Source organism: Perca fluviatilis, chromosome 11, assembly GCF_010015445.1.
Source record: "Perca fluviatilis chromosome 11, GENO_Pfluv_1.0, whole genome shotgun sequence".
In the NCBI taxonomy this organism is placed as follows: domain Eukaryota; kingdom Metazoa; phylum Chordata; class Actinopteri; order Perciformes; family Percidae; genus Perca; species Perca fluviatilis.
The window spans coordinates 1,295,298-1,321,619 of record NC_053122.1 but is presented as its reverse complement, the minus strand read 5'-3'; the positions used below and the strand labels follow the sequence as shown (position 1 = coordinate 1,321,619).

General features: G+C 42.6%; 1 protein-coding gene across 1 annotated transcript; it reads left to right on the top strand.

Moving 5' to 3' along the window:
- Positions 1 to 6,774: 6,774 nt before the first annotated feature.
- On the top strand, positions 6,775 to 24,787 carry mfn1a (mitofusin 1a). Its single transcript, XM_039816051.1, is given in 13 exon segments — positions 6,775 to 7,085; positions 8,508 to 8,632; positions 9,518 to 9,626; positions 9,716 to 9,823; positions 13,465 to 13,620; positions 14,065 to 14,127; positions 17,209 to 17,311; positions 21,361 to 21,581; positions 21,698 to 21,799; positions 23,002 to 23,198; positions 23,892 to 24,012; positions 24,014 to 24,027; positions 24,327 to 24,787. Coding segments are annotated over 13 exon segments (1,632 nt in total). The 5' UTR covers positions 6,775 to 6,839; the 3' UTR covers positions 24,394 to 24,787.
- Positions 24,788 to 26,322: the final 1,535 nt, after the last annotated feature.

Below are 26,322 nucleotides of genomic sequence, written 5' to 3'. Positions count from 1 at the left end.
GCTGGAACAGATGAATGTAGGGGAGTAACTAAAGTAACTAGTAACTAAAGCTGGAACAGATGAATGTAGGGGAGTAACTAAAGTAACTAGTAACTAAAGCTGTAACATATGAATGTAGTGGAGTAACTAAAGTAACTAGTAACTAAAGCTGGAACAGATGAATGTGGAGTAACTAAAGTAACTAGTAACTAAAGCTGGAACAGATGAATGTGGTGGAGTAACTAAAGTAACTAGTAACTAAAGCTGTAACAGATGAATGTGGAGTAACTAAAGTAACTAGTAAGTAAAGCTGGAACATATGAATGTAGTGGAGTAACTAAAGTAACTAGTAACTAAAGCTGGAACAGATGAATGTAGGGGAGTAACTAAAGTACTAGTAACTAAAGCTGGAACAGATGAATGTAGCGAGGAGTAACTATTAACTAAAGCTGGAACAGATGAATGTAGGAATAACTAAAGTAACTAGTAACTAAAGCTGGAACAGATGAATGTAAGCGAATAACTAAAGTAACTAGTAACTAAAGCTGGAACATATGATTAGCTGGAGTAACTAAAGTAACTAGTAACTAAAGCTGGAACAGATGAATGTAGTTGTAACTAAAGTAACTAGTAACTAAAGCTGGAACAGATGAATGTAGCGAGTAACTAATAGTAACTAGTAACTAAAGCTGGAACAGATGAATGTAGGGGTAACTAAAGTAACTAGTAACTAAAGCTGGAACAGATGAATGTAGAGAGTAACTAAAGTAACTAGTAACTAAAGCTGGAACAGATGAATGTATAGGAGTAACTAAAGTAACTAGTAACTAAAGCTGGAACATATGATGTGTGAATTAACTAAAGTATACTAGTAACTAAAGCTGGAACAGATGAATGTAGCGGAGTAACTAAAGTAACTAGTAACTAAAGCTGGAACAGATGAATGTAGTGGAGTAACTAAAGTAACTAGTAACTAAAGCTGGAACAGATGGTATGTTAAAGTAACTAGTAACTAAAGCTGGAACAGATGAATGTGTGAAGTAACTAAAGTAACTAGTAACTAAAGCTGGAACAGATGAATGTAGTGGGTAACTAAAGTAACTAAGTAACTAAAGCTGAACAGATGAATGTAGCAGAGTAACTAATAGTAACTAGTAACTAAAGCTGGAACAGATGAATGTAGTAGAGTACTAAAGTAACTAGTAACTAAAGCTGTAACAGATGAATGTAGTGAGATAACTAAAGTAACTAGTAACTAAAGCTGTAACAGATGAATGTAGCAAGGTAACTAAAGTAACTAGTAACTAAAGCTGGAACAGATGAATGTAGGATAACTAAAGTAACTAGTAACTAAAGCTGGAACAGTGAATGTAGTGAATTAACTAAAGTAACTAGTAACTAAAGCTGTAACAGATGAATGTAGCGGAGTAACTAAAGTAACTAGTAACTAAAGCTGGAACAGATGAATGTATGGGTAACTAAAGTAACTAGTACTAAAGCTGTAACAGATAAATGTGAGGTTAACTAAAGTAACTAGTATAAAGTAACTAGTAACTAAAGCTGTAACAGGTGAATGTGAGATAACTAAAGTAACTAAGTAACTAAAGCTGGCAAGATAAATGTAGGGATAACTAAAGTAACTAGTAACTAAAGCTGGAACAGATGAATGTAGAGGAGTAACTAAAGTAACTAGTATACTAAAGCTGTAACAGATGAATGTAGAGGAGTAACTAAAGTAACTAGTAACTAAAGCGGAACAGATAAATGTAGTGGTAACTAAAGTAACTAGTAACTAAAGCTGTAACAGATGAATGTAGAGGATACTAAAGTAACTAGTAACTAAAGCTGTAACAGATGAATGTAGGGAGTAACTAAAGTAACTAGTAACTAAAGCTGGAAAATATTAGATAACTAAAGTAACTAGTAACTAAAGCTGTAACAGATGAATGTAGTGGAGTAACTAAAGTAACTATGTAACTAAAAGCTGGAAGATGATGTAGGGGAGTAACTAAAGTAACTAGAACAAGCGACAGATGTGTAGGGTACTAGACTGTAACTAAAAGCTGTACAGATGATGGTAACTAAGTAACTAGTAACTTCAGGTGTAACAGATGAATGTAGGTCTAAAGTAACTAGTAACTAAAGCTGTAACAGATGAATGTAGTGGAGTAACTAAAGTAACTAGTAACTAAAGCTGTAACAGATGAATGTAAGTAGTAACTAAAGTAACTAGTAACTAAAGCTGTAACAGATGAATGTAGTGGGTAACTAAAGTAACTAGTAACTAAAGCTGTAACAGATGAATGTGAAGTAACTAAAGTAACTAGTAACTAAAGCTGTAACAGATGAATGTAGTGGGTAACTAAAGTAACTAGTAACTAAAGCTGTAACAGATGAATGTAGTGGAGTAACTAAAGTAACTAGTAACTAAAGCTGTAACAGATAAATGTAGCTTGGCAGGGACAAGGAGGAGGAGGGAGGGGGACAAGGAGGACAAGGGAGGGGATGGGGGATGGAGGGAGGGAGGGAGGGGACAGAGGGGGATGGAGGGAGGGAGGGGATGGAGGACAGAGGAGGATGGAGAGGACAGAGGACAGAGGACAGAGGAGGAGGGACAAGGAGGACAAGGAGGGAGGACAAGGAGGAGGACGGGGGGACAGGATGGAGGATGGGGGAGGACAGAGAGAGAGAGACAGAGAGAGAGAGAGGGGTAATGACATGCAGCAAAGGGCCGCAGGTCGGAGTCAAACCTGCGGCCACTGCGACAAGGACTGAGCCTTTGTACATGGGACAACGCACCTATCCAGGCGCCCCAATATAAAAACTTTTTGAAAATGGTTTGTCACTTTTTTCGACATTATTTAGTCACATTTTCCCGATGTTTTTGAAGCTTTCTTTCCAATTTTTTCATGTCACTTTTCTGCACTTTTTTTTAATAAAAAATACAATTAAAATGCTATAAAATTTAATAAAACCCCAAATTCAATGAAAGTAGTGACCTGATCATTTATATAACTTGTGAAGAGTAATGGTTGTGTTATGGAACCATCCACGTTATTTTTTTTGACAATTTGGTTGAAAGAAACCCAAATTTCTGATATAAAAACTTTTTGAAAATGGGTCAAATTAGACCTGAAGACAACAGGAGGATTAAAGCTGCATTACATTTAACCAATAACCAATTTGGTGCACAAGGCAAGATATCTTTTAAGCTTTATCGACTTTTATGACATTTTTTATTGTTTCTTTTCACAGTTTTGTTGCTTAGTTGAAGCTCTCGTTGACGTTTTTAGCTCTTTTTAAGGTTTCTGACGCCTTTTTTCTACCTTTTAGAGACTTTTAAAAACATTTATGTCGCTTTTGTCGAGACTTTTGCCATTTTTTTTTAAATCTGTTAACTTTTCTTTACTCATTCAGACTGCTGGCATTTGCTGATGAAATATGACATATAGATGTTGATGAGTTTCTCTTCCTGGGGAGTTATTACATCATCAGTTGCTGCAGAAACATTTCCTCGCCGTTACGTCACGTCTGAAGCAGGAAGATAAAAGTTTATCTGAGCCGACAGTTTGTTTCTCAGACGCTCAGCTGGAATCAGAGCCGACTCTTTCCAGGAATCGCTCACTGGCTCTAGTGGCTGTAATTCTGCACCAAGGCTGAATGTTGGGACGACTAAGGTCTATATAAAAGAGACTTCAGATACAGTATTAGGGGACCACTAAGGTCTATATAAAAGAGACTTCAGATACAGTATTAGGGGACCACTAAGGTCTATATAAAAGAGACTTCAGATACAGTATTAGGGGACCAGTAAGGTCTATATAAAAGAGACTTCAGATACAGTATTAGGGGACCACTAAGGTCTATATAAAAGAGACTTCAGATACAGTATTAGGGGACCACTAAGGTCTATATAAAAGAGACTTCAGATACAGTATTAGGGGGACCACTAAAGGTCTATATAAAAGAGACTTCAGATACAGTTTAGGGGACCACTAAGGCCTATATAAAAGAGACTTCAGATACAGTATTAGGGGACCACTAAGGCCTATATAAAAGAGACTTCAGATACAGTATTAGGGGACCACTAAGGTCTATATAAAAGAGACTTCAGATACAGTATTAGGGGACCACTAAGGCCTATATAAAAGAGACTTCAGATACAGTATTAGGGGACCACTAAGGTCTATATAAAGAGACTTCAGATACAGTATTAGGGGACCACTAAGGCCTATATAAAAGAGACTTCAGATACAGTATTAGGGGACCACTAAGGTCTATATAAAGAGACTTCAGATACAGTATTAGGGGACCAGTAAGGTCTATATAAAAGAGACTTCAGATACAGTATTAGGGGACCAGTAAGGTCTATATAAAAGAGACTTCAGATACAGTATTAGGGGACCACTAAGGTCTATATAAAAGAGACTTCAGATACAGTATTAGGGGACCACTAAGATCTATATAAAAGAGACTTCAGATACAGTATTAGGGGACCACTAAGGCCTATAAAAGAGACTTCAGATACAGTATTAGGGGACCAATAAGGTCTATATAAAAGAGACTTCAGATACAGTATTAGGGGACCACTAAGGTCTATATAAAAGAGACTTCAGATACAGTATTAGGGGACCACTAAGGCCTATATAAAAGAGACTTCAGATACAGTATTAGGGGACCAGTAAGGTCTATATAAAAGAGACTTCAGATACAGTATTAGGGGACCACTAAGATCTATATAAAAGAGACTTCAGATACAGTATTAGGGGACCACTAAGGTCTATATAAAAGAGACTTCAGATACAGTATTAGGGGACCACTAAGGCCTATATAAAAGAGACTTCAGATACAGTATTAGGGGACCAGTAAGGTCTATATAAAAGAGACTTCAGATCCAGTATTAGGGGACCACTAAGGTCTATATAAAAGAGACTTCAGATCCAGTATTAGGGGACCACTAAGGTCTATATAAAAGAGACTTCAGATACAGTATTAGGGGACCACTAAGGCCTATATAAAAGAGACTTCAGATACAGTATTAGGGGACCACTAAGGTCTATATAAAAGAGACTTCAGATACAGTATTAGGGGACCACTAAGGCCTATATAAAAGAGACTTCAGGTACAGTATTAGGGGACCACTAAGAGTCTATATAAAAGAGACTTCAGATACAGTATTAGGGGACCACTAAGGTCTATATAAAAGAGACTTCAGATACAGTATTAGGGGACCACTAAGGCCTATATAAAAGAGACTTCAGATACAGTATTATGGGACCACTAAGGTCTATATAAAAGAGACTTCAGATACAGTATTAGGGGACCACTAAGGCCTATATAAAAGAGACTTCAGATACAGTATTATGGGACCACTAAGGTCTATATAAAAGAGACTTCAGATACAGTATTAGGGGACCACTAAGGTCTATATAAAAGAGACTTCAGATACAGTATTAGGGGACCACTAAGGCCTATATAAAAGAGACTTCAGATACAGTATTAGGGGACCAGTAAGGTCTATATAAAAGAGACTTCAGATCCAGTATTAGGGGACCACTAAGGTCTATATAAAAGAGACTTCAGATACAGTATTAGGGGACCACTAAGGTCTATATAAAAGAGACTTCAGATACAGTATTAGGGGACCACTAAGGCCTATATAAAAGAGACTTCAGATACAGTATTAGGGGACCACTAAGGTCTATATAAAAGAGACTTCAGATACAGTATTAGGGGACCACTAAGGCCTATATAAAAGAGACTTCAGGTACAGTATTAGGGGACCACTAAGATCTATATAAAAGAGACTTCAGATACAGTATTAGGGGACTACTAAGGTCTATATAAAAAGAGAGCTTCAGATACAGTATTAGGGGACCACTAAGGCCTATATAAAAGAGACTTCAGATACAGTATTATGGGACCAGTAAGGTCTATATAAAAGAGAACTTCAGATACAGTATTAGGGGACCACTAAGGCCTATATAAAAGAGACTTCAGATACAGTATTAGGGGACCAGTAAGGTCTATTTAAAAGAGACTTCAGATCCAGTATTAGGGGACCACTAAGGTCTATATAAAGGAGACTTCAGATACAGTATTAGGGGACCACTAAGGTCTATATAAAAGAGACTTCAGATACAGTATTAGGGGACCACTAAGGCCTATATAAAAGAGACTTCAGATACAGTATTAGGGGACCACTAAGGTCTATATAAAAGAGACTTCAGATACAGTATTAGGGGACCACTAAGGCCTATATAAAAGAGACTTCAGGTACAGTATTAGGGGACCACTAAGATCTATATAAAAGAGACTTCAGATACAGTATTAGGGGACCACTAAGGTCTATATAAAAGAGACTTCAGATACAGTATTAGGGGACCACTAAGGCCTATATAAAAGAGACTTCAGATACAGTATTATGGGACCAGTAAGGTCTATATAAAAGAGACTTCAGATACAGTATTAGGGGACCACTAAGGCCTATATAAAAGAGACTTCAGATACAGTATTAGGGGACCAGTAAGGTCTATATAAAAGAGACTTCAGATACAGTATTAGGGGACCACTAAGGCCTATATAAAAGAGACTTCTTTAGTCAAAATAATTCATAATTCTTGCTTTTTGCACTAAAGAATTAGGTACAATTTCCTAAAAAGGAGGTTTATTGACCATGAATTCCAAAAATAAGTGTAAAACTATATAAGTTGGTGATGGTGTTCAGATATGGTAGTGAAAATAAGCATTATATGTAAAAAAAAAAAAAAAAAATTGCAAAAAACGCCAAACATTTCCAAAAAAGAAACAAAGACGCCAGAAAAAGTGTTGATTTTCATTGGTTTGGACCTGGGAGGATAATGCATGGTCAAATGGAAGCCAAAACTAGGGTTAATGTAATAAAACAGGAAGTGTAAGCTCAGCGGACTGTGTCTGTCTGCAGGACGAGTAACGGGAAGAGTACGGTGATCAACGCCATGCTGAGAGACCGCGTGTTGCCGAGCGGCATCGGCCACACCACCAACTGTTTCCTGAGAGTCGAAGGGACCGATGGAGACGAGGCTTACCTCACCACCGAGGCATCCAATGAGAGGAGGAGCGTCAGCGTATGACCAACACAGAGCCTTAAACCATCCTGACACAGAGCCCTGAACCATCCTGACACAGAGCACTTGAACCTTCCTGACACAGAGCCCTTAATCCTCCTGACACAGAGCACTTGAACCATCCTGACACAGAGCCCTTAATCCTCCTGACACAGAGCACTTGAACCATCCTGACACAGAGCCCTTAATCCTCCTGACACAGAGCACTTGAACCATCCTGACACAGAGCCCTTAATCCTCCTAACACAGAGCACTTGAACCATCCTGACACAGAGCCCTTAATCCTCCTGACACAGAGCACTTGAACCATCCTGACACAGAGCCCTTAATCCTCCTAACACAGAGCACTTGAACCATCCTGACACAGAGCCCTTAATCCTCCTGACACAGAGAACTTGAACCATCCTGACATAGAGCCCTTAATCCTCCTAACACAGAGCACTTGAACCTTCCTGACACAGAGCCCTTAATCCTCCTGACACAGAGCACTTGAACCATCCTGACACAGAGCCCTTAATCCTCCTGACACAGAGCACTTGAACCATCCTGACACAGAGCCCTTAATCCCCCTAACTCAGAGCACTTGAACCATCCTGACACAGAGCCCTTAATCCTCCTGATGCAGAGCACTTGAACCATCCTGACACAGAGCCCTTAACTCTCCTAACACAGAGCCCTAAACCATCCTGACACAGAGCACTTAATCCTCCTGACACAGAGCCCTTAAACCTTCCTGACACAGAGCCCTTAAACCTTCCTGACACAGAGCCTTTAACCATCCTGACACAGAGCCCTTAAAGCCTCCTGACACAGAGCCCTTAAGCCTCCTGTTTCAAATTTGACCCGTTTTCAAAGATTCCACACACTCACTCCCATCTCGTAAAATACAGACGCATGGTCACGTATCTTTGGCGTTGTTATTGACGCTTAAAGTCTCCTTTAGCGTCAGATCTAAACACGCTGGGTCGGGAATATTGGCGTCACTTTTGGTTTAGGAAAAGGTGGTTGGGGGGGCTTATAAAAGGTATACGCGGGACAGTTGGGTTAGATGAGATCCGAAGGTCTAAGAACATGCCACTGTCCCTTTAAATGTGATTATTACTTTCTTCAGATGACTTTGTGATCACCTTCCTCTCTCACTTTTCATGGTGCTTTTTTTCTGTTTTGACACTTTTTTAGCCACGCTTGGTGCTTTCTTTGGCGCCATTTTTGATGCTTTATCGCAGTTTATTTCTGACGTTTTTGCTGCTTTTTTGGGTGTTTTTTTTTACCACTTTTTGCCGCTTTTGTCAAATGGGTGTTTTTTCTCAATTTTTGCCATATTTTTCGCCTTTTTTTGAGCTTTTTTGGCACCTTTAATGCTGACGAATTCACATGGCACTTCAAAGTTCACACGTCCTCATTTCCTCTCTCCCCCATCAGACGGTGAACCAGCTGGCCCACGCACTCCACATGGACCCCACCCTGGACTCGGGCTGTCTGGTCAAGGTGATGTGGCCTAAAAGTCGCTGTGCTCTGCTGAGAGACGACCTGGTGCTGATGGACAGGTAACGCGCTGATCATCACACTTTCACACTATCTGTGAATATAATATATATTATATAAAAGTCTCTGAGTCCAACGTACATAATGAACGTGTTGGCAGCCAGCAGGGGTGCAAAGGATTGCATTGCTGTTATGATTATACCATAATTCTTTTATTTGTAATCTTCTGCATGAGTGTGTGCTGCTGTGTGTCCCTGTGTGTGTAACAAGCATAGTGTGCGTGCGCTGTGCACGAGCCTAGGAGCATTTTACTAATGCTCTGTTAAAATAACAATGAAATGCTGCGTTATTGACTTTAGACCAGGTTTTTGTTGGTCAATGGCGCGATCACTTCCTGCTGCCTCAAGATAGCAATACTCCCAGAATGCACCTGAACACACCTCCCTGTAAGACCAGCACGCCCAGAATGCACCTGAACACACCTCCCTGTAATACCAGCACGCCCAGAATGCACCTGAACACACCTCCCTGTAAGACCAGCACGCCCAGAATGCACCTGAACACACCTCCCTGTAATACCAGCACGCCCAGAATGCACCTGAACACACCTCCCTGTAATACCAGCACGCCCAGAATGCACCTGAACACACCTCCCTGTAATACCAGCACGCCCAGAATGCACCTGAACACACCTCCCTGTAAGACCAGCTCGCCCAGAATGCACCTGAACACACCTCCCTGTAAGACCAGCACGCCCAGAATGCACCTGAACACACCTCCCTGTAAGACCAGCTCGCCCATGGGCCACAGATGGGCGCACAACGTGGTTGCGCCCAGTGCAAGATGGGGCCCTGAGCGTACAAACAGAAAAACTGCAGCTGTGAAAAGAAATCCAGATGTCAGAACAGCAGTAGTAATCAAGATTAATCATCTCATGTATGCCTCAGCCCGGGCACTGATGTGACTCTGGAGTTGGACAGCTGGATCGATAAGTTCTGTCTGGACGCCGATGTCTTCGTTCTGGTGGGAAACGCCGAGTCAACGCTGATGAACACGGTGAGGAAACCTGGTTCTGATCCCGTCCAGATGGATAAGACATGATAAGGACTCACATCGGTATGTTTGTCATATCTTTCTGTCTGCAGGAGAAACTATTCTTCCACAAAGTCAGCGAGAGAATCTCCAAACCCAACATCTTCATCCTCCACAACAGATGGGACGCTTCAGTGAGCGAGCCCGAATACATCGAGGAGGTCCGTGATAGTTCACTAAACTTTAGTTCGAAAAGTTTATTGTACTGTTGATTTATAATGTTTACTAATTAATAGGGTTGGGTATCGTTTGGGTTTTTTACGATACCGGTGCTAAAACAGTACTTTTAAAACGGTGCCGGTGCCTAAACGGTACCTGAACTGAAATATATATATATATATAAATATATATATATATATATATATATATATATATTTATAATGTAAATAATATAAAATATAAAAAAGAGCACAAAACGACAGTTGGTAACAACTGATTCTTGAAAAACTGAAAAATTACATAAAAGAAGTAATATAATTTACTAGCGATCACGTGCAGCGACTGGTTAATATGCTTTTACGTCTGTTTTGGTGAGCCCAGAGGGAAAATATGGCATTTTAAAAGTAGCCTACATTTACGGTAGCTAGCTAACGGTAGACTACAGAGAGAGTAGCTAGCTAACGGTAGACTACAGAGAAAGTAGCTAGCTAACGGTAGACTACAGAGAGAGTAGCTAGCTAACGGTAGACTACAGAGAGAGTAGTTAGCTAACGGTAGACTACAGAGAGAGTAGCTAGCTAACGGTAGACTACAGAGAGAGTAGCTAGCTAACGGTAGACTACAGAGAGAGTAGCTAGCTAACGGTAGACTACAGAGAGAGTAGCTAGCTAACGGTAGACTACAGAGAGAGTAGTTAGCTAACGGTAGACTACAGAGAGAGTAGCTAGCTAACGGTAGACTACAGAGAGAGTAGCTAGCTAACGGTAGACTACAGAGAGAGTAGCTAACTAACTGTAGACATTAGACATTGTAGAAATTTGCGTTCTAATCTGGTCTGATTCCTACCAGATTCCATAGTGGAAGCAGGGGGTGGTGATGGCACAGTGGATGTGACACATGCCTTTGGTGTGGGAGATCTGGGTTTGATTCCCACTGTGATACATCAACCAATGTGTCCCTGAGCAAGACACTTAACCCCTAGCCTAGTTGCTCCAGAGATGTGCAACCTCTGACACACACTCACATATATATATATATATATATAGCACATGTGTCACACTCAAGGCCCGCGGGCCAAATCTGGCCCGTATATCAATTTGGGTTCACAATACATTTTGACCCTCCTAGTCACAGGAAAGTGTTTTTTAAACTGCAATAACCTGACATTCAAAGCAGAATATGGCAGATTTGCCAACTCTGAGATTCAGAAATTCCCCCAGAAGAAGAAGCAGAGAGAGAGTTTCCATATTCAGGCTGAGAAACAGGTTGTTGTTAAAAAAAATGTATAATTGTTTTGCTTGATTTGCTAAATTCTACGGTGACTAAGGAACTCTTTTGATGACTTTTGTAGCGCTTCATGTCAACACAAATGTGACAAAAAGTGTACAAAAATCTCAGGAAAAAGCAACAGATTTACCAAAAGGTGACAAATGTCTAAGAAAGCCACAAAAAAGTCGGAAGAAAAACAACAAAAATTAGGAAAAAAGCTACCAAAGTGTTTAAAAAAAAAGTGACATGCAGTAACAAAAGCACGTCAATAATCTCTCCATGTCTGGCCCTCGGTGGGATCTTCTCTTTCCAGTGTGGCCCTCTGGGAAACTGAGTTTGACACACCTGATATATAGCAATTGTAAGTCGCTTTGGATAAAAGCGTTAGCTAAATGACATGTAATGTAACATAATGGAACCAGGTTTCGGTACCCAAACCCAGTGAGAATGAGTTTGTCGTTTAACTCGGAAAATGTGGCAAAACTGTGTACATTGTTTTTCTTATTATTAATGGTTACAGGTTGGTGGGATTAATGGTTACGGGTTGGTGGGATTAATGGTTATGGGTTGGTGGGATTAATGGTTACAGGTTGGTGGGATTAATGGTTACAGGTTGGTGGGATTAATGGTTACTGGTTGGTGGGATTAATGGTTACAGGTTGGTGGGATTAATGGTTACAGGTTGGTGGGATTAATGGTTATGGGTTGGTGGGATTAATGGTTACAGGTTGGTGGGAATAATGGTTACTGGTTGGTGGGATTAATGGTTATGGGTTGGTGGGATTAATGGTTACGGGTTGGTGGGATTAATGGTTACGGGTTGGTGGGATTAATGGTTATGGTTGGTGGGATTAATGGTTATGGGTTGGTGGGATTAATGGTTACAGGTTGGTGGGATTAATGGTTACAGGTTGGTGGGATTAATGGTTACTGGTTGGTGGGATTAATGGTTACAGGTTGGTGGGATTAATGGTTACAGGTTGGTGGGATTAATGGTTACAGGTTGGTGGGATTAATGGTTACAGGTTGGTGGGATTAATGGTTACTGGTTGGTGGGATTAATGGTTACAGGTTGGTGGGATTAATGGTTACTGGTTGGTGGGATTAATGGTTACTGGTTGGTGGGATTAATGGTTACAGGTTGGTGGGATTAATGGTTACAGGTTGGTGGGATTAATGGTTACAGGTTGGTGGGATTAATGGTTATGGGTTGGTGGGATTAATGGTTATGGGTTGGTGGGATTAATGGTTATGGTTGGTGGGATTAATGGTTATGGTTGGTGGGATTAATGGTTATGGGTTGGTGGGATTAATGGTTATGGTTGGTGGGATTAATGGTTACAGGTTGGTGGGATTAATGATTATGGGTTGGTGGGATTAATGGTTATGGGTTGGTGGGATTAATGGTTATGGTTGGTGGGATTAATGGTTATGGGTTGGTGGGATTAATGGTTATAGGTTGGTGGGATTAATGGTTACAGGTTGGTGGGATTAATGGTTATAGGTTGGTGGGATTAATGGTTACTGATTGGTGGGATTAATGGTTATAGGTTGGTGGGATTAATGGTTATAGGTTGGTGGGATTAATGGTTACTGATTGGTGGGATTAATGGTTACTGGTTGGTGGGATTAATGGTTACAGGTTGGTGGGATTAATGGTTACAGGTTGGTGGGATTAATGGTTACAGGTTGGTGGGATTAATGGTTATAGGTTGGTGGGATTAATGGTTACTGATTGGTGGGATTAATGGTTACAGGTTGGTGGGATTAATGGTTATAGGTTAGTGGGATTAATGGTTACAGGTTGGTGGGATTAATGGTTATAGGTTGGTGGGATTAATGGTTATAGGTTGGTGGGATTAATGGTTACTGATTGGTGGGATTAATGGTTATAGGTTAGTGGGATTAATGGTTATGGGTTGGTGGGATTAATGGTGGGATTAATGGTTACTGGTTGGTGGGATAAATGGTGGGATTAATGGTTACTGGTTGGTGGGATTAATGGTTACTGGTTGGTGGGATTAATGGGTTTGTTTGTGGTTGGATTAATCGGTTTAGTTTATGATGATTTTATTATGTGTTTAAAATATGGTTGTATTAATTAGTTGATTAATGGTTAGTTGGATAATGTTGCTGGTTGTTTGGATTAATTTTGGTTTGGATTAATGGTTACAGGTTGGGGGGATTAATGGTTACAGGTTGGGGGGATTAATGGTTACTGGTTGGTGATTAATGGTTATAGGTTGGTGGGATTAATGGTTACAGGTTGGGGGGATTAATGGTTACAGGTTGGTGGGATTAATGGTTACTGATTGGTGGGATTAATGGTTACGGTTTGGTGGGATTAATAACTGATGTCCCCTGTGTGACCCAGGTGAGGAAGCAGCACCTGGACCGCTGCGTGAGCTTCCTGTCCGAGGAGCTGAAGGTGGTCGGGCTGGAAGACGCTCCGGGGAGGATCTTCTTCGTCTCGGCCAAAGAAGTCCTGAACTCCAGGATGCAGCGAGCGCAGGGCATGCCTGAGACAGGTGAGACAGGTGAGACAGGTGGGTTAGGGTGAGACGGGTGGGACAGGTGGGTTAGGGTGAGACGGGTGGGACAGGTGAGACAGATGAGACGGGTGGGTTAGGGTGAGAAGGGTGGGATAGGTGAGATGGCTGGGACAGGTGGGTTAGGATGAGATGGGTGGGACAGGTGGGATGGGTGAGACGGGTGGGTGAGACAGGTGAGACGGCTGAGACAGGTGAGACAGGTGTGCTGGGTGAGATGGGTGAGACAGGTGGGACAGGTGAGAGGTGAGACGGATGAGACAGGTGGGTTAGGGTGGGAGAGGTGGGATGGGTGAGACAGGTGAGACAGGTGAGATGGTTGAGATGGTTGAGATATAATAATAATAATAATAATAATAATAATAATAATAATAATAATAATAAAGATAATATATAAATGAGGCGTGCTGTGGTTGGGTGAGGTGGGCGCTCTGGCTGAAGGGTTTCAGGGGAGACTCAGAGAGTTCAGATGTTTGAGAGGGCGTTTGGCGTTATGAGGCGGGCATCCGTTTTACTATTCTGACGATTAGGATGATCAGGAAGCTGATGGGTGGTAATAACCGACAGTAGTAGCCGAAGTAATCATGGCGAAGCGTAACATTAGCGTATAATCATAACGAAACAACCGGTAACGTGGTAAACATTATTATTATGCGTGTTTGCCGTACGTGAAACGTAGTATGGGCACTGTAAGGCTGTCGCGTGGCGAAATGCCAGCGTAGCGTAGCGTAGTAATATAGCGCCGTATCGTATTATTGGTATCGTGGTATGGTATGTATAACTATGGCATATTGTATTCGTAGTATCTGGCGGCGTATGCTGCGTGACCGACAAAAGTATACGTATCCCGGTATGCGTCGTGTTTTCTTTATGAATTATCACCTAAATGACGTATTGGCCGTGGTAATAAATTAATGGTAAATCCGTATGTTTTATTCAAAGGTATATAACGTATGCGTTGCCGCGTCGTAATCGTCAATGCGTATACGATAATCATACCGTAGGCGTAATTATACGCATTCATCTGTTGTCGTGGTAAATGGTAATGCCGTATCTCGGCGTATGGCTATTATCGTCGTAAACCGTGAACTGGGCTGCCGTTATTTCATAACGACCGTGGCTACGACTCACTATTCACCGGGGTTAATATATAAAATTAAGAGGCGAGTTTTCCGACATGCTTCCTGGCGGCGAATCCAGAGACGCGTCGCGGGAAGGCAGGTGGACGCCGTCGGCATTACGCTCAAAACGGTGACTGGGAATGCGGGAGCATCTGGCACCATTATAAACAAAGAGCGGCGGGAGCGTTTTGCCGAAGGAAGATATAGTGGCTGCTGGGCGCAATAATACGAGCGCTGAAGCGCTCGACTGGGCGGATCCGCGTATTCCTGGAAGAACGGAGGGATACATTTCGATTTAATTAGAGGACAAATTAACAGTCTGAAAGCGCGACGGCGTCAAAATGAATCAGGAATATACCGGCGGGAGGTAACATGAAGATGAAGAAGAGTTTCGCGAATGGCTTCAATGCGCGTATTCTCAGAATTTTAAAATCGTCATTTATTGGCTGCATTATTCGGCATCACCAACGGCTGGGTTGCGATCAAACTGGCCGGAAAATTTCGCTTAACCTAATGTACTGGAGTTTGGAACATTCATTTACCTGAATATGGTCCCTGGATTCACCTGACGAAACCGTACGTGCATTTTGCCGCTGCGAAACTCGCCAGCTGGTGCAGTGGTTCAGAAATCGCGGACGAATAGTTTGAAAACTGTCGTTTCGAAAGTGAATGTGCCCGAAAGCGAACTAGATTATGCACTTTCAGACACCACTTTTATGGGGCAGGTTGGCGAATCTGGTCTACATGAACTGCTACTGGCATGTAGTAGGTTGGAATCTATCCACTACTGCTTTCTATTAATGTAGTTGGGATCTTCTCTAACTATATGTGCTGTATTAATTGTCTCCATACCTGTGTGTAATGAGTTAAGTTTCAATAATGTTTTACTTGTACTTGTTCTTCCACCCTTGTGAAGTTGAGTTAGTTCTAATGTGGAAATTTTCACAGTTATATGTTAGATTGTCTAATGACTACTATATTATTCACCATTTACTTCTTTTTAGAATTATTACATAACTCTGTGTTGTACTATGTATTCTAGATTTACACTTGGAATAGCTGTGTAGTAGGTTATTTCTTATCTTTACACTATTTTTTAATTCCTTTTGTTATTTAATAACTCTGGATATCTCGACACAAGTTTTTTTATTCTCTCCTTTTTTTAATTTTGAAAATGTATATAATTTTGTGTGTGAGTATAAACTCCTGTTTTGGAGAGTTCCTAACTCAGAACCCAATGAGCGTGTAAACTAATGTCAATATAGATCTACGTACTTTGTATAAGGTACGTTGTTCCATATTTCTATACTTTGTAAAACTGGTCGGTTGAACTATGGTTTTAATCCTTACTTACGATCCATCCCAAATGGCAATACAACTGTCTACAACATAGCTGTGGCATATGAAACATGGAGGGAGGGAGTAGCAACCATTCAACGATTAAAGGAAGCATATGGGAAATAACAGAGTAAGACTGTAGAAAGCAGCTGAAGTGGAACAAGGTCTTTAACTGAGTGTAGTAATGTGTAATGGGGAGGCTACCGTCCAGTGGTAACTGGAGTTCTCAGGGTGTAGCCTATACCACAGCTTAGCACAGTTACTCCTCTCCAATCCAGTTCCACTACACCCACAACACACCTACGCTACGCGCCCACCACACACACACACCACCACACCAAAAACCCCCCACCCACCACACATATACACCACACTTACACACTCACACCAACCTACCACAACACACACACACACACACACATATACATGCACGCATGGACACACATACACACACACATAAATGGATGCATGGACACACATATACACACAGACACACACACACAGGCACGCACAGACACACATATACAAACACACACACACACACACACCACACACCACAGGTTTTTGGAATATGAGGCAACCTTTTCTAGAAGCTGGTAGAAGGAATGAAAGAGAGACTCTGAGTTCACACGCTCCAACAAGTCCTCCACCGCTGGAACATGGCCGGAAACATCCTGTTACACACAGCTGCATGTCAACGGGAACATCCACGGTCAGTAACCGTGGAAACATCCTGTTACACACAGCTGCATGTCAACGGGAACATCCACGGTCAGTAACCGTGGAAACATCCTGTTACACACAGCTGCATGTCAACGGGAACATCCACGGTTAGTAGCCGTGGAAACAGCTTAGAGGAAGATCGTCTTTTTCAGAATAAGAGCACAAACTGGAATATTATCTGCATGATATACAGGCTACAAACTAAACTGCTGCTGTCACAGCGTTAAGTTTCCACCTCAGAAACACAGACAATGAGACTGTGTGTGTGTGTGTGTGTGTGTGTGTGTGTGTGTGTGTGTGTGTGTGTGTATGTGTGTGTGTGTGTGTGTGTGTGTGTGTGTGTGTGTGTGTGTGTGTGTGTGTGTGTGTGTGTGTTTCTCTGTTCAGAAGCTGCTGCAGCACGTGGAGGAGAGGATGATTGGCTGTCTGTCCCACCGCTGCTCCACCGGTGTCCTGCGGGACGTCCGAGACACTCAGAGCCACATGATCGGTACCCCGTCTCACTCTGTTATATATAGACATGTATATATATATATATATATATATATATATACATATATACTCAGGGTGCGATTTTCTGGGGGGTTATGTGTGTGGGATTTCACCCTTTCTGGTCTACTTGTCCCTGCCTCTGCTGAATTATTATTGTCCCCACTGACAGTGATCAATGCTACTTCACCAATAGACCATGACATACCTATCATAGCAGTATTTTAACTTAAAGGTGCACTATGAGTTCCTGCATGGTTTCAGCAGGATTTCATTTTTGTCTCAGATCGTAGTCATCTGTCCTTGATCCGCTAGCTGCCTGGTCCCTGAACGCACCGTGAAAAAGCCCGGTCTCGGGAGACCACACAGGGCTCACCGACAAGATGGTTGGGGGAGGGTTGGGGTTAGTTAGTCAGTTACTGGGGTGGCAGTCGGTGGTCCTTGAGCAAGGCACCGAACCCCCAACTGCTCAGGGTGTCTTTCCATGGGCAGCCCCCTCACTCTGACATCTCTCCATTAGTACATGTATAGGTACTCTGACATCTCTCCATTAGTACAAGTATAGGTACTCTGACATCTCTCCATTAGTACAAGTATAGGTACTCTGACATCTCTCCATTAGTACAAGTATAGGTACTCTGACATCTCTCCATTAGTACAAGTATAGGTACTCTGACATCTCTCCATTAGTACAAGTATAGGTACTCTGACATCTCTCCATTAGTACAAGTATAGGTACTCTGACATCTCTCCATTAGTACATGTATAGGTACTCCGACATCTCTCCATTAGTACATGTATAGGTACTCGACATCTCTCCATTAGTACGTATATGGTACTCTGACATCTCCATTAGTACAAGTATAGTACTCTGACATCTCTCCATTAGTACAATATTGTCTCTGACATCTCTCCATTAGTACATGTATAGGTACTCCGACATCTCCATTAGTACATATATAGGTACTCTGACATCTCTCCATTAGTACAAATTATAGGTACTCTGACATCTCTCCATTAGTACATATATAGGTACTCCGACATCTCCATTAGTACATGTATAGGTACTCCGACATCTCTCCATTAATACATGTATAGGTACCTTACACATCTCCATTACAATAGGTACTCCGACATCTCCCATTAGTACATGTATAGGTACTCCGACATCTCTCCATTAGTACATGTATAGGTACTCCGACATCTCCATTAGTACATGTATAGGTACTCCGACATCTCTCCATTAGTACATGTATAGGTACTCTGACATCTCTCCATTAGTTACATGTATAGGTACTCTGACATTCTCCATTAGTACATGTATAGGTACTCGACATCTCTCCATTAGTACATGTATAGGTACTCCGACATCTCTCCATTAGTACATGTAAGTATTTCTTATATAGGTACCGACATCTCTCCATTAGTACATGTATAGGTACTCTGACATCTCATTAAAGTACATGTATAGGTACTCTGACATCTCTCCATTAGTACATGTATAGTACTCTACACATCTCCATTAGTACATATATAGGTACTCTGACATCTCTCCATTAGTACATGTATAGGTACTCTGACATATCTCCATTAGTACATGTATAGGTACTCCGACATCTCTCCATTAGTACATGTATAGGTACTCCGACATCTCTCCATTAGTACATGTATAGGTACTCTGACATCTCTCCATTAGTACATGTATAGGTACTCCGACATCTCTCCATTAGTACATGTATAGGTACTCTGACATCTCTCCATTAGTACATGTATAGGTACTCTGACATCTCTCCATTAGTACATGTATAGGTACTCCGACATCTCTCCATTAGTACATGTATAGGTACTCCGACATCTCTCCATTAGTACATGTATAGGTACTCTGACATCTCTCCATTAGTACATGTATAGGTACTCTGACATCTCTCCATTAGTACATGTATAGGTACTCTGACATCTCTCCATTAGTACATGTATAGGTACTCTGACATCTCTCCATTAGTACATGTATAGGTACTCCGACATCTCTCCATTAGTACATGTATAGGTACTCCGACATCTCTCCATTAGTACATGTATAGGTACTCTGACATCTCTCCATTAGTACATGTATAGGTACTCTGACATCTCTCCATTAGTACATGTATAGGTACCATCTCTCCATTAGTACATGTATAGGTACTCCATCTCTCCATTAGTACATGTATAGGTACTCTGGACATCTCTCCATTAGTACATGTATAGGTACTCCGACATCTCTCCATTAGTACATGTATAGGTACTCTGACATCTCTCCATTAGTACATGTATAGGTATCCGTATCTCTCCATTAGTACATGTATAGGTACTCCGACATCTCTCCATTAGTACATGTATAGGTACTCTGACATCTCTCCATTAGTACATGTATAGGTACTCCGACATCTCTCCATTAGTACATGTATAGGTACTCTGACATCTCTCCATTAGTACATGTATAGGTACTCCGACATCTCTCCATTAGTACATGTATAGGTACTCTGACATCTCTCCATTAGTACATGTATAGGTACTCCGACATCTCTCCATTAGTACATGTATAACCTTCAACTTTGCAACATCTAACCCTCAACCTGGCAACCTGTAACCCTCTTTCTGGCAACCTGTAACCCTCTACCTATAACCCTCAACCTGGCAACCTATAACCCTCTACCTGGCAACCTATAACCCTCAACCTGGCAACCTATAACCCTCAACCTAGCGACCTATAACCCTCTACCTGGCAACCTATAACCCTCAACCTGGCAACCTATATAACCCTCAACCTGGCAACCTATAACCCTCAACCTGGCAACCTGTAACCCTCTACCTGGCAACCTATAACCCTCAACCTGGCAACCTATAACCCTCAACCTGGCAACCTATATCCCTCAACCTGGCAACCTATAACCCTCAACCTGGCAACCTATATCCCTCAACCTGGCAACGTATAACCCTCTACCTGGCAACCTGTAACCCTCTACCTGGCAACCTGTAACCCTCTACCTGGCAACCTATAACCCTCAACCTGGCAACCTATATCCCTCAACCTGGCAACCTATAACCCTCAACCTGGCAACCTATATCCCTCAACCTGGCAACGTATAACCCTCTACCTGGCAACCTGTAACCCTCTACCTGGCAACCTATATCCCTCAACCTGGCAACCTATAACCCTCAACCTGGCAACCTATATCCCTCAACCTGGCAACGTATAACCCTCTACCTGGCAACCTGTAACCCTCTACCTGGCAACCTATAACCCTCAACCTGGCAACCTATATCCCTCAACCTGGCAACCTATAACCCTCAACCTGGCAACCTGTAACCCTCAACCTGGCAACCTATAACCGTCAACCTGGCAACCTATAACCCTCAACCTGGCAACCTCTAACCCAGTAGCGCAGTTGATCGCTGAGCAAGCTTCGCGGAAAGTTCAGACCCGAAAGCAAGCCGATAAAGATGGCAGGTGAAGGTGGCGTTCCTGTAAAGAAATCGAAATATAGCTGTAAATTTCAACATGTTATCTACGTCATATTGACAACCTCCACGCTTTTCATAAGGTCTGTCGCATTGATTTTAACGTGGTGCACGGCGAGGAAAATGACATCACCCAGCAGCACATTAAAACAGCAGCACCATCACCATATGACTTTTTCTGACTTTTTTTCGACACTATACTATGACTTTTTGGACTTTTTTCGACATACTATACTATGACTTTTTTTTTACTTTTTTGACATACCATACTATGACTTTTTTTTTACTTTTTTCGACATACTATACTATGACTTTTTTTTTACTTTTTTGACATACCATACTATGACTTTTTTCAACATATTACATTACATGTCATTTAGCTGATGCTTTTATCCAAAGCGACTTACGATTGCTCTATATATCAGAGGTCCCACGCCTCTGGAGCAGCTAGGGGTTAAGTGCCTTGCTCAGGGACACGCTGGTTGATGAATCTCAGTGGGAATCGAACCCTGGGTCTCCCACACCAAAGGACATGTGTCTCTCCTTCCCCAGACAGCGTCCGTCCCCTGCTGTGTCCGTCTGTCCCTGAGGCGCTCTCCGCTCCCTCGGCCCCCTTCGACCTGACCTTTGACCTCGGCATCGCCGCCGTCTGCGCAGATTTCCGCGAGAACATCGACTTCCAGTTCTCTCTGGGCTGGACGGCGCTCGTCAGCCGTTTCCTGGGCAACGCCAACGCCAAGCGGGCGCTGAGCGGCGCCGAAACGCGCACGCAGGTCGGCAACATCACCCCACTCTTTGTTTATCATTTATATAATTTATATTATTCATATTATTGTTCATATTTTGGTTGTGAGAAACCTCGGCGCGGTCACTTTCCTACCTTCTGCAGGAACGCGCCAGCTTTAAGGACGAGATGGCGGTTTCCATAGCAACAGGCCTGGTCTCCGTGACGTCCCGGGCGTCCATGACGGTGCTGGTGATTGGAGGAGTGGTACGTCCCGTCGCTGTCCGTCAGTTCATTGTTCCGTTATTGGTTTTAAATGTTATTCTGAAAGGTTATGTGTGTGTTTGTGTCTGTGTGTGTGTGTTTGTGTGTATGTGTGTGTGTGTGTGTGTCTGTGTGTGTGCGTCTGTGTGTGTGTGTATGTGTATGTGTGTGTGTGTGTGTGTGTGTGTGTGTGTGTGTGTGTGTGTCTCTGTGTGTGTGTGTGTGTGTGTGTCTCTGGGTCTCTGTGTGTCTCTGTCTGTGTCCCGTTGTGTCTGGTCTCTTTTATGTGTCTCCTGTCTCTCTGTTGTGTATCTCTGGTGTGTGTGTGTGTCTCTCTGGTGTGTGTGTCTCTGTGTGTGTGTGTGTTCTCTCTCTTTGTTGTCTCTTTGTGTGTCTCTCTGTGTGTTTCTGTGTGTATCTCTTTGGTGTGTGTCTCTGGTGTGTGTATCTCTGTGTGTGTGTGTGTGTGTGTGTGTTCCCGTGTTGTCTCTGTTTGTGTCTCTGTGTGTGTCTGTGTGTGTCAGTGTGTGTTGTGTGTGTGTTTGTGTGTGTGTTTGTTTTTTTTTTTTTTTGTGTGTGTGTTTGTGTTTTTGTCTCTGTGTGTGTGTGTGTGTGTGTGTGTGTGTGTGTGTGTGTGTGTGTGTGTGTGTGTCTATGTCTGTCTCTGTGTTGTCTCTGTGTGTGTTTGTGTGTCTCTGTTGTGTCTCTGTGTCTCCTGGTGTGTCTCTGGGTTTGTCTCTGTGTGTGTGTGTGTGTGTGTGTGTGTGTGTTGTGTTTTTGTTTGTGTTGTCTCTTTTGTCTCTTGTTCGTGTGTCTCTTTGTGTGTCTTCTGTGTGTGTGTCTGTTTGTGTCTCTGTCTGTCTGTGTGTGTCTGTGTTTGTGTGTGTGCGTTGTCTCTGTCTGTCTGTGTGTCTCTGTGTGGTCTCTGTGTGTCGTCTGTCTGTCTGTGTGTCTCTGTGTGTCTGTGTGTCTCTGTGTGTGTCTTTGTGTGTCTCTGTGTCTGTGTTGTGTCCTTGTCTGTCTGTGTGTCTCTTGTGTGTCTCTGTGTGTGTCTCTGTGTGTGTCTCTGTGTGTGTGTGTGTGTGTGTCTCTGTCTGTCTGTGTGTGTCTCTGTGTGTGTCTCTTGTGTGTGTGTGTGTGTGTGTGTGTCTCTGTCTGTCTGTGTGTGTCTCTGTGTGTGTCTCTGTGTGTGTGTGTGTCTGCAGGTGTGGCGCTCTGTGGGCTGGCGAGTCATAGCTCTCTCCGTGTCTCTGTACGGTTTCCTCTTCCTGTACGAGAAGCTGACGTGGACGGACGCCAGCCGCGAGCGCGCTCTGAAGAAGCAGTTTGTGGCGCACGCCGCCGGGCGCCTACGGGCCATCGTACCGGCCGTCAGCGCCGCGTGCAGCCAGCAGGTGTACAAGTGAGGCCCCGCCCCGTTGTATCGTGTTGTTTGATCGTTAACGTAGCGCTACTTTGCACATTTCTGTGGGCCTGAGGTGTGTGTCACATTTTAGCTGCCAAAGCTCTGCTGCTGTGTGCTTCTTTTACCGACGATATCTTTTGCATTTCTTATCCAAACAACGTCAAACTTGGCGCTGCACTTATGCGTGCCCATAGCAAGACACCTGTCAAGTTTGAAATCCATCGGACTAATCCACACACACACACACACACACACACACACACACACACACACACACACACACACACACACAGACAGACAGACGTTCCTGCAATTTATAGATAGATACATTTACTTAGTTTCTGCAAGTGTTTTTTCTAGCATTTTGTTATGTTTTTAATGTTTTTTTTAATGGGGGGAGCGGGCAGAGCTTTAATCAGCTGTTGTGTGTGTATTTAAGGGGTGCTGTTGTGTGTGTATTTTAGGGAGCTGTGGTCCACCTTGTGTGTGTGTGTGTGTGTGTTTCAGGGAGCTGTGGTCCACATTGTGTGTGTGTGTGTGTGTGTGTGTTTCAGGGAGCTGTGGTCCACATTGTGTGTGTGTGTGTGTGTGTGTGTTTTCAGGGGTGTGGTCCACATTGTGTGTGTGTGTGTGTGTATTTTAGGGAGCTGTGGTCCACCTTGTGTGTGTGTGTGTGTGTGTGTGTTTCAGGGAGCTGTGGTCCACATTGAGCCGTCTGTCTCAGAGAGTGGACCTGAGCGAAGCCGAGCTGGAGGGAAACATCCGGACGCTGAGTTTCAGGATCCAGAGACTGGAGAACATCCAGCGCCGGGTCCAAGGCCTTCAGGTTAGGGTGGTAACACACAGGGAACCTGCACGGTCTACAGGGCAGCGAGGGAGGGGGATTGGAGAGCTCCACTTTTGAGGAAAATTTAAATTTTGAACGTCAAACAATTTCTTCTTTCTACATTCTGGTGAATTTTTCTGCAACAATTTGTGGTGCAAATGTCTTTATTCATGTTAAGGAAATTATAAAAGGTTATTTGGGGGGGGCTTGGTTGCACTTGCCAGATTTCTGTGTACTCACACAGAAGTCCAGTGCAGCAATCTAACGTTTGAAAGAGTTTTTACTCTGTGTGTGTTCAGGAACAGAGCCACGGAGCTGGAGACTCAGCTGGAGGTCTTCTCCGCTCGCTACCTGCAGGGGAACTGACCACGAAGAAGAACGGGGGCGTGGCTAGAAGAGATACAGCTACAGCTAGGAGATATACCACATTACTCTAAATCTAGGCCAATATATTAATCCTTGTGTTGACCTCGGGTCAAATTTGACCCGTTTTCAAAGTTTTTTATATCAGAAATATGTGTTTCTTTGAACCAAAATGCCCAAAAATAACCTGGATGCAGGGATGTCCGTTTTGCACGTAAAATTAATGATTACTTTTATTGAGTTTTGGGTGTTTTATTCAATTTTATAAACATGTTTAAATGGTTTTAAAACAGCCTCCTGACCAACCTTTGACATCAACCAGTCTGTGATTCTCTCAGCAAGCTCTGATCTTAACTATTAGTCAAAATAAGTCATCAGTTCTGCTTTTTTAACTCAGAAATTAGGTATAATTAGAACTTAGTCCCACCCACAACATTTGAGGTCGGGAAGTTGGGTCTGGACTTGATCCGTTGTGGAGCAACTATGCTCCAACCAGAGCTGTTTGCACCAATCAAATTGTCAGGGGGCGGGCTTTATACAATGATGGACAGATGATCAACAGTAACGTAATCAACAACGTCACCAAAGAGCACTTGGGTTGAATTTGTTTACAACAACACATGTCGCCCTGCAGGCTTTTATGACTTCTCCCGAGGTCCTGTAGCTGTAATAATGGATACAGCTACTGGTTGTAATTCACCATATGTTCTATTAATACATCCATGGTGTTATGATACATCCGAGGGATGTATGGATGCTGTAAAGCAAGGGTGTCAAACTCAACTTCCCAGAGGGCCACACTGGAAAAAAAGAATCACATCAAGGGCCAGACACGTTTAGTTTATTGATATGCTTTTATTTAATCGAAAAAGTCAAATATCTTTGACTGTATTATTGCATGTGTCATATAGTCTTCTCACTTACAGTTTGGTCGACAGATAGTCCTAAGGAAGTCAGGAGAAAGTTCCTCAGCCATCAGAGAAAAGAAGCACCCAAAAACATCAAAAATGTTAGAATCATAATCATAATCTGCAAGGGGCCAGATTAGTTTGTTTGTGTTGTTGATGTGTTTACAGCACAGAGTTTGACACCTGTGCTGTAAAGCCTGTAACGTGGGTGTAACGTCATTAGCGTTTCCCAAAAAAAAGGCAGAAAATAGGTCCTTAGAAATCTTACAATTTAGCAAATCAAGCAAAACAAAGATTACATTTTAGAAGTGGACTCACAGCTTTAATTTAGGAAACTCTTCTGCTTCTGGGGGAATTTCTGGGAGTCTCAAAAGTCTGCAAATCTACCAAATTCTGCTCTAAGTGTGTGGTGTAGTTGCCACTTTTGTTTTGGTGCACAACTAGGCATGGCCAGTATTTATCGTGAACCTAAATTGATATGCGGGCCGGATCAAAACCTGCCAGGGGCCGGGTTTGGGCCGCGGGCCTCGAGTTTGACACCTGTGCTCTAAAGAGTCACCTGAATACATCAGCTGTTTGGGCGGAGTTAGCAACTCCTTCAGCTGCATGGCTTCCAGGAAGGCTGCTCTCTGTATCCTCACCTATAGAATATTTTATCTATAATATTATATTAGAATATTAATCTGAGCCAACAAGCACTTTTGCCTATGAAGTTAACTTACTTATTAAGTTACACTGCAGCTTGTCTCTCCATCTCTCTTAATACTGGACCAGTTTGAGAGGTTGTTGTCCCATCAGACACATGGAGACAGAGGGTCCAGGGTGATTAAAACCCTCTCTCTTTAAGTATTTCCCATAATTGCAGCTAGAAAAACAGTTTCCTGTCTTTTTGGTTTGACGCACATCTAGGTGGGCCGGATTGAAATGTGCCAAGGGCCAGATTTGGCCCGCAGGCCTTGAGTTTGACACCTGCAGCTGCAGCCCATCTGGCCTCAGCTGTGTGTGAGATGGCGAGCAGCGCCCC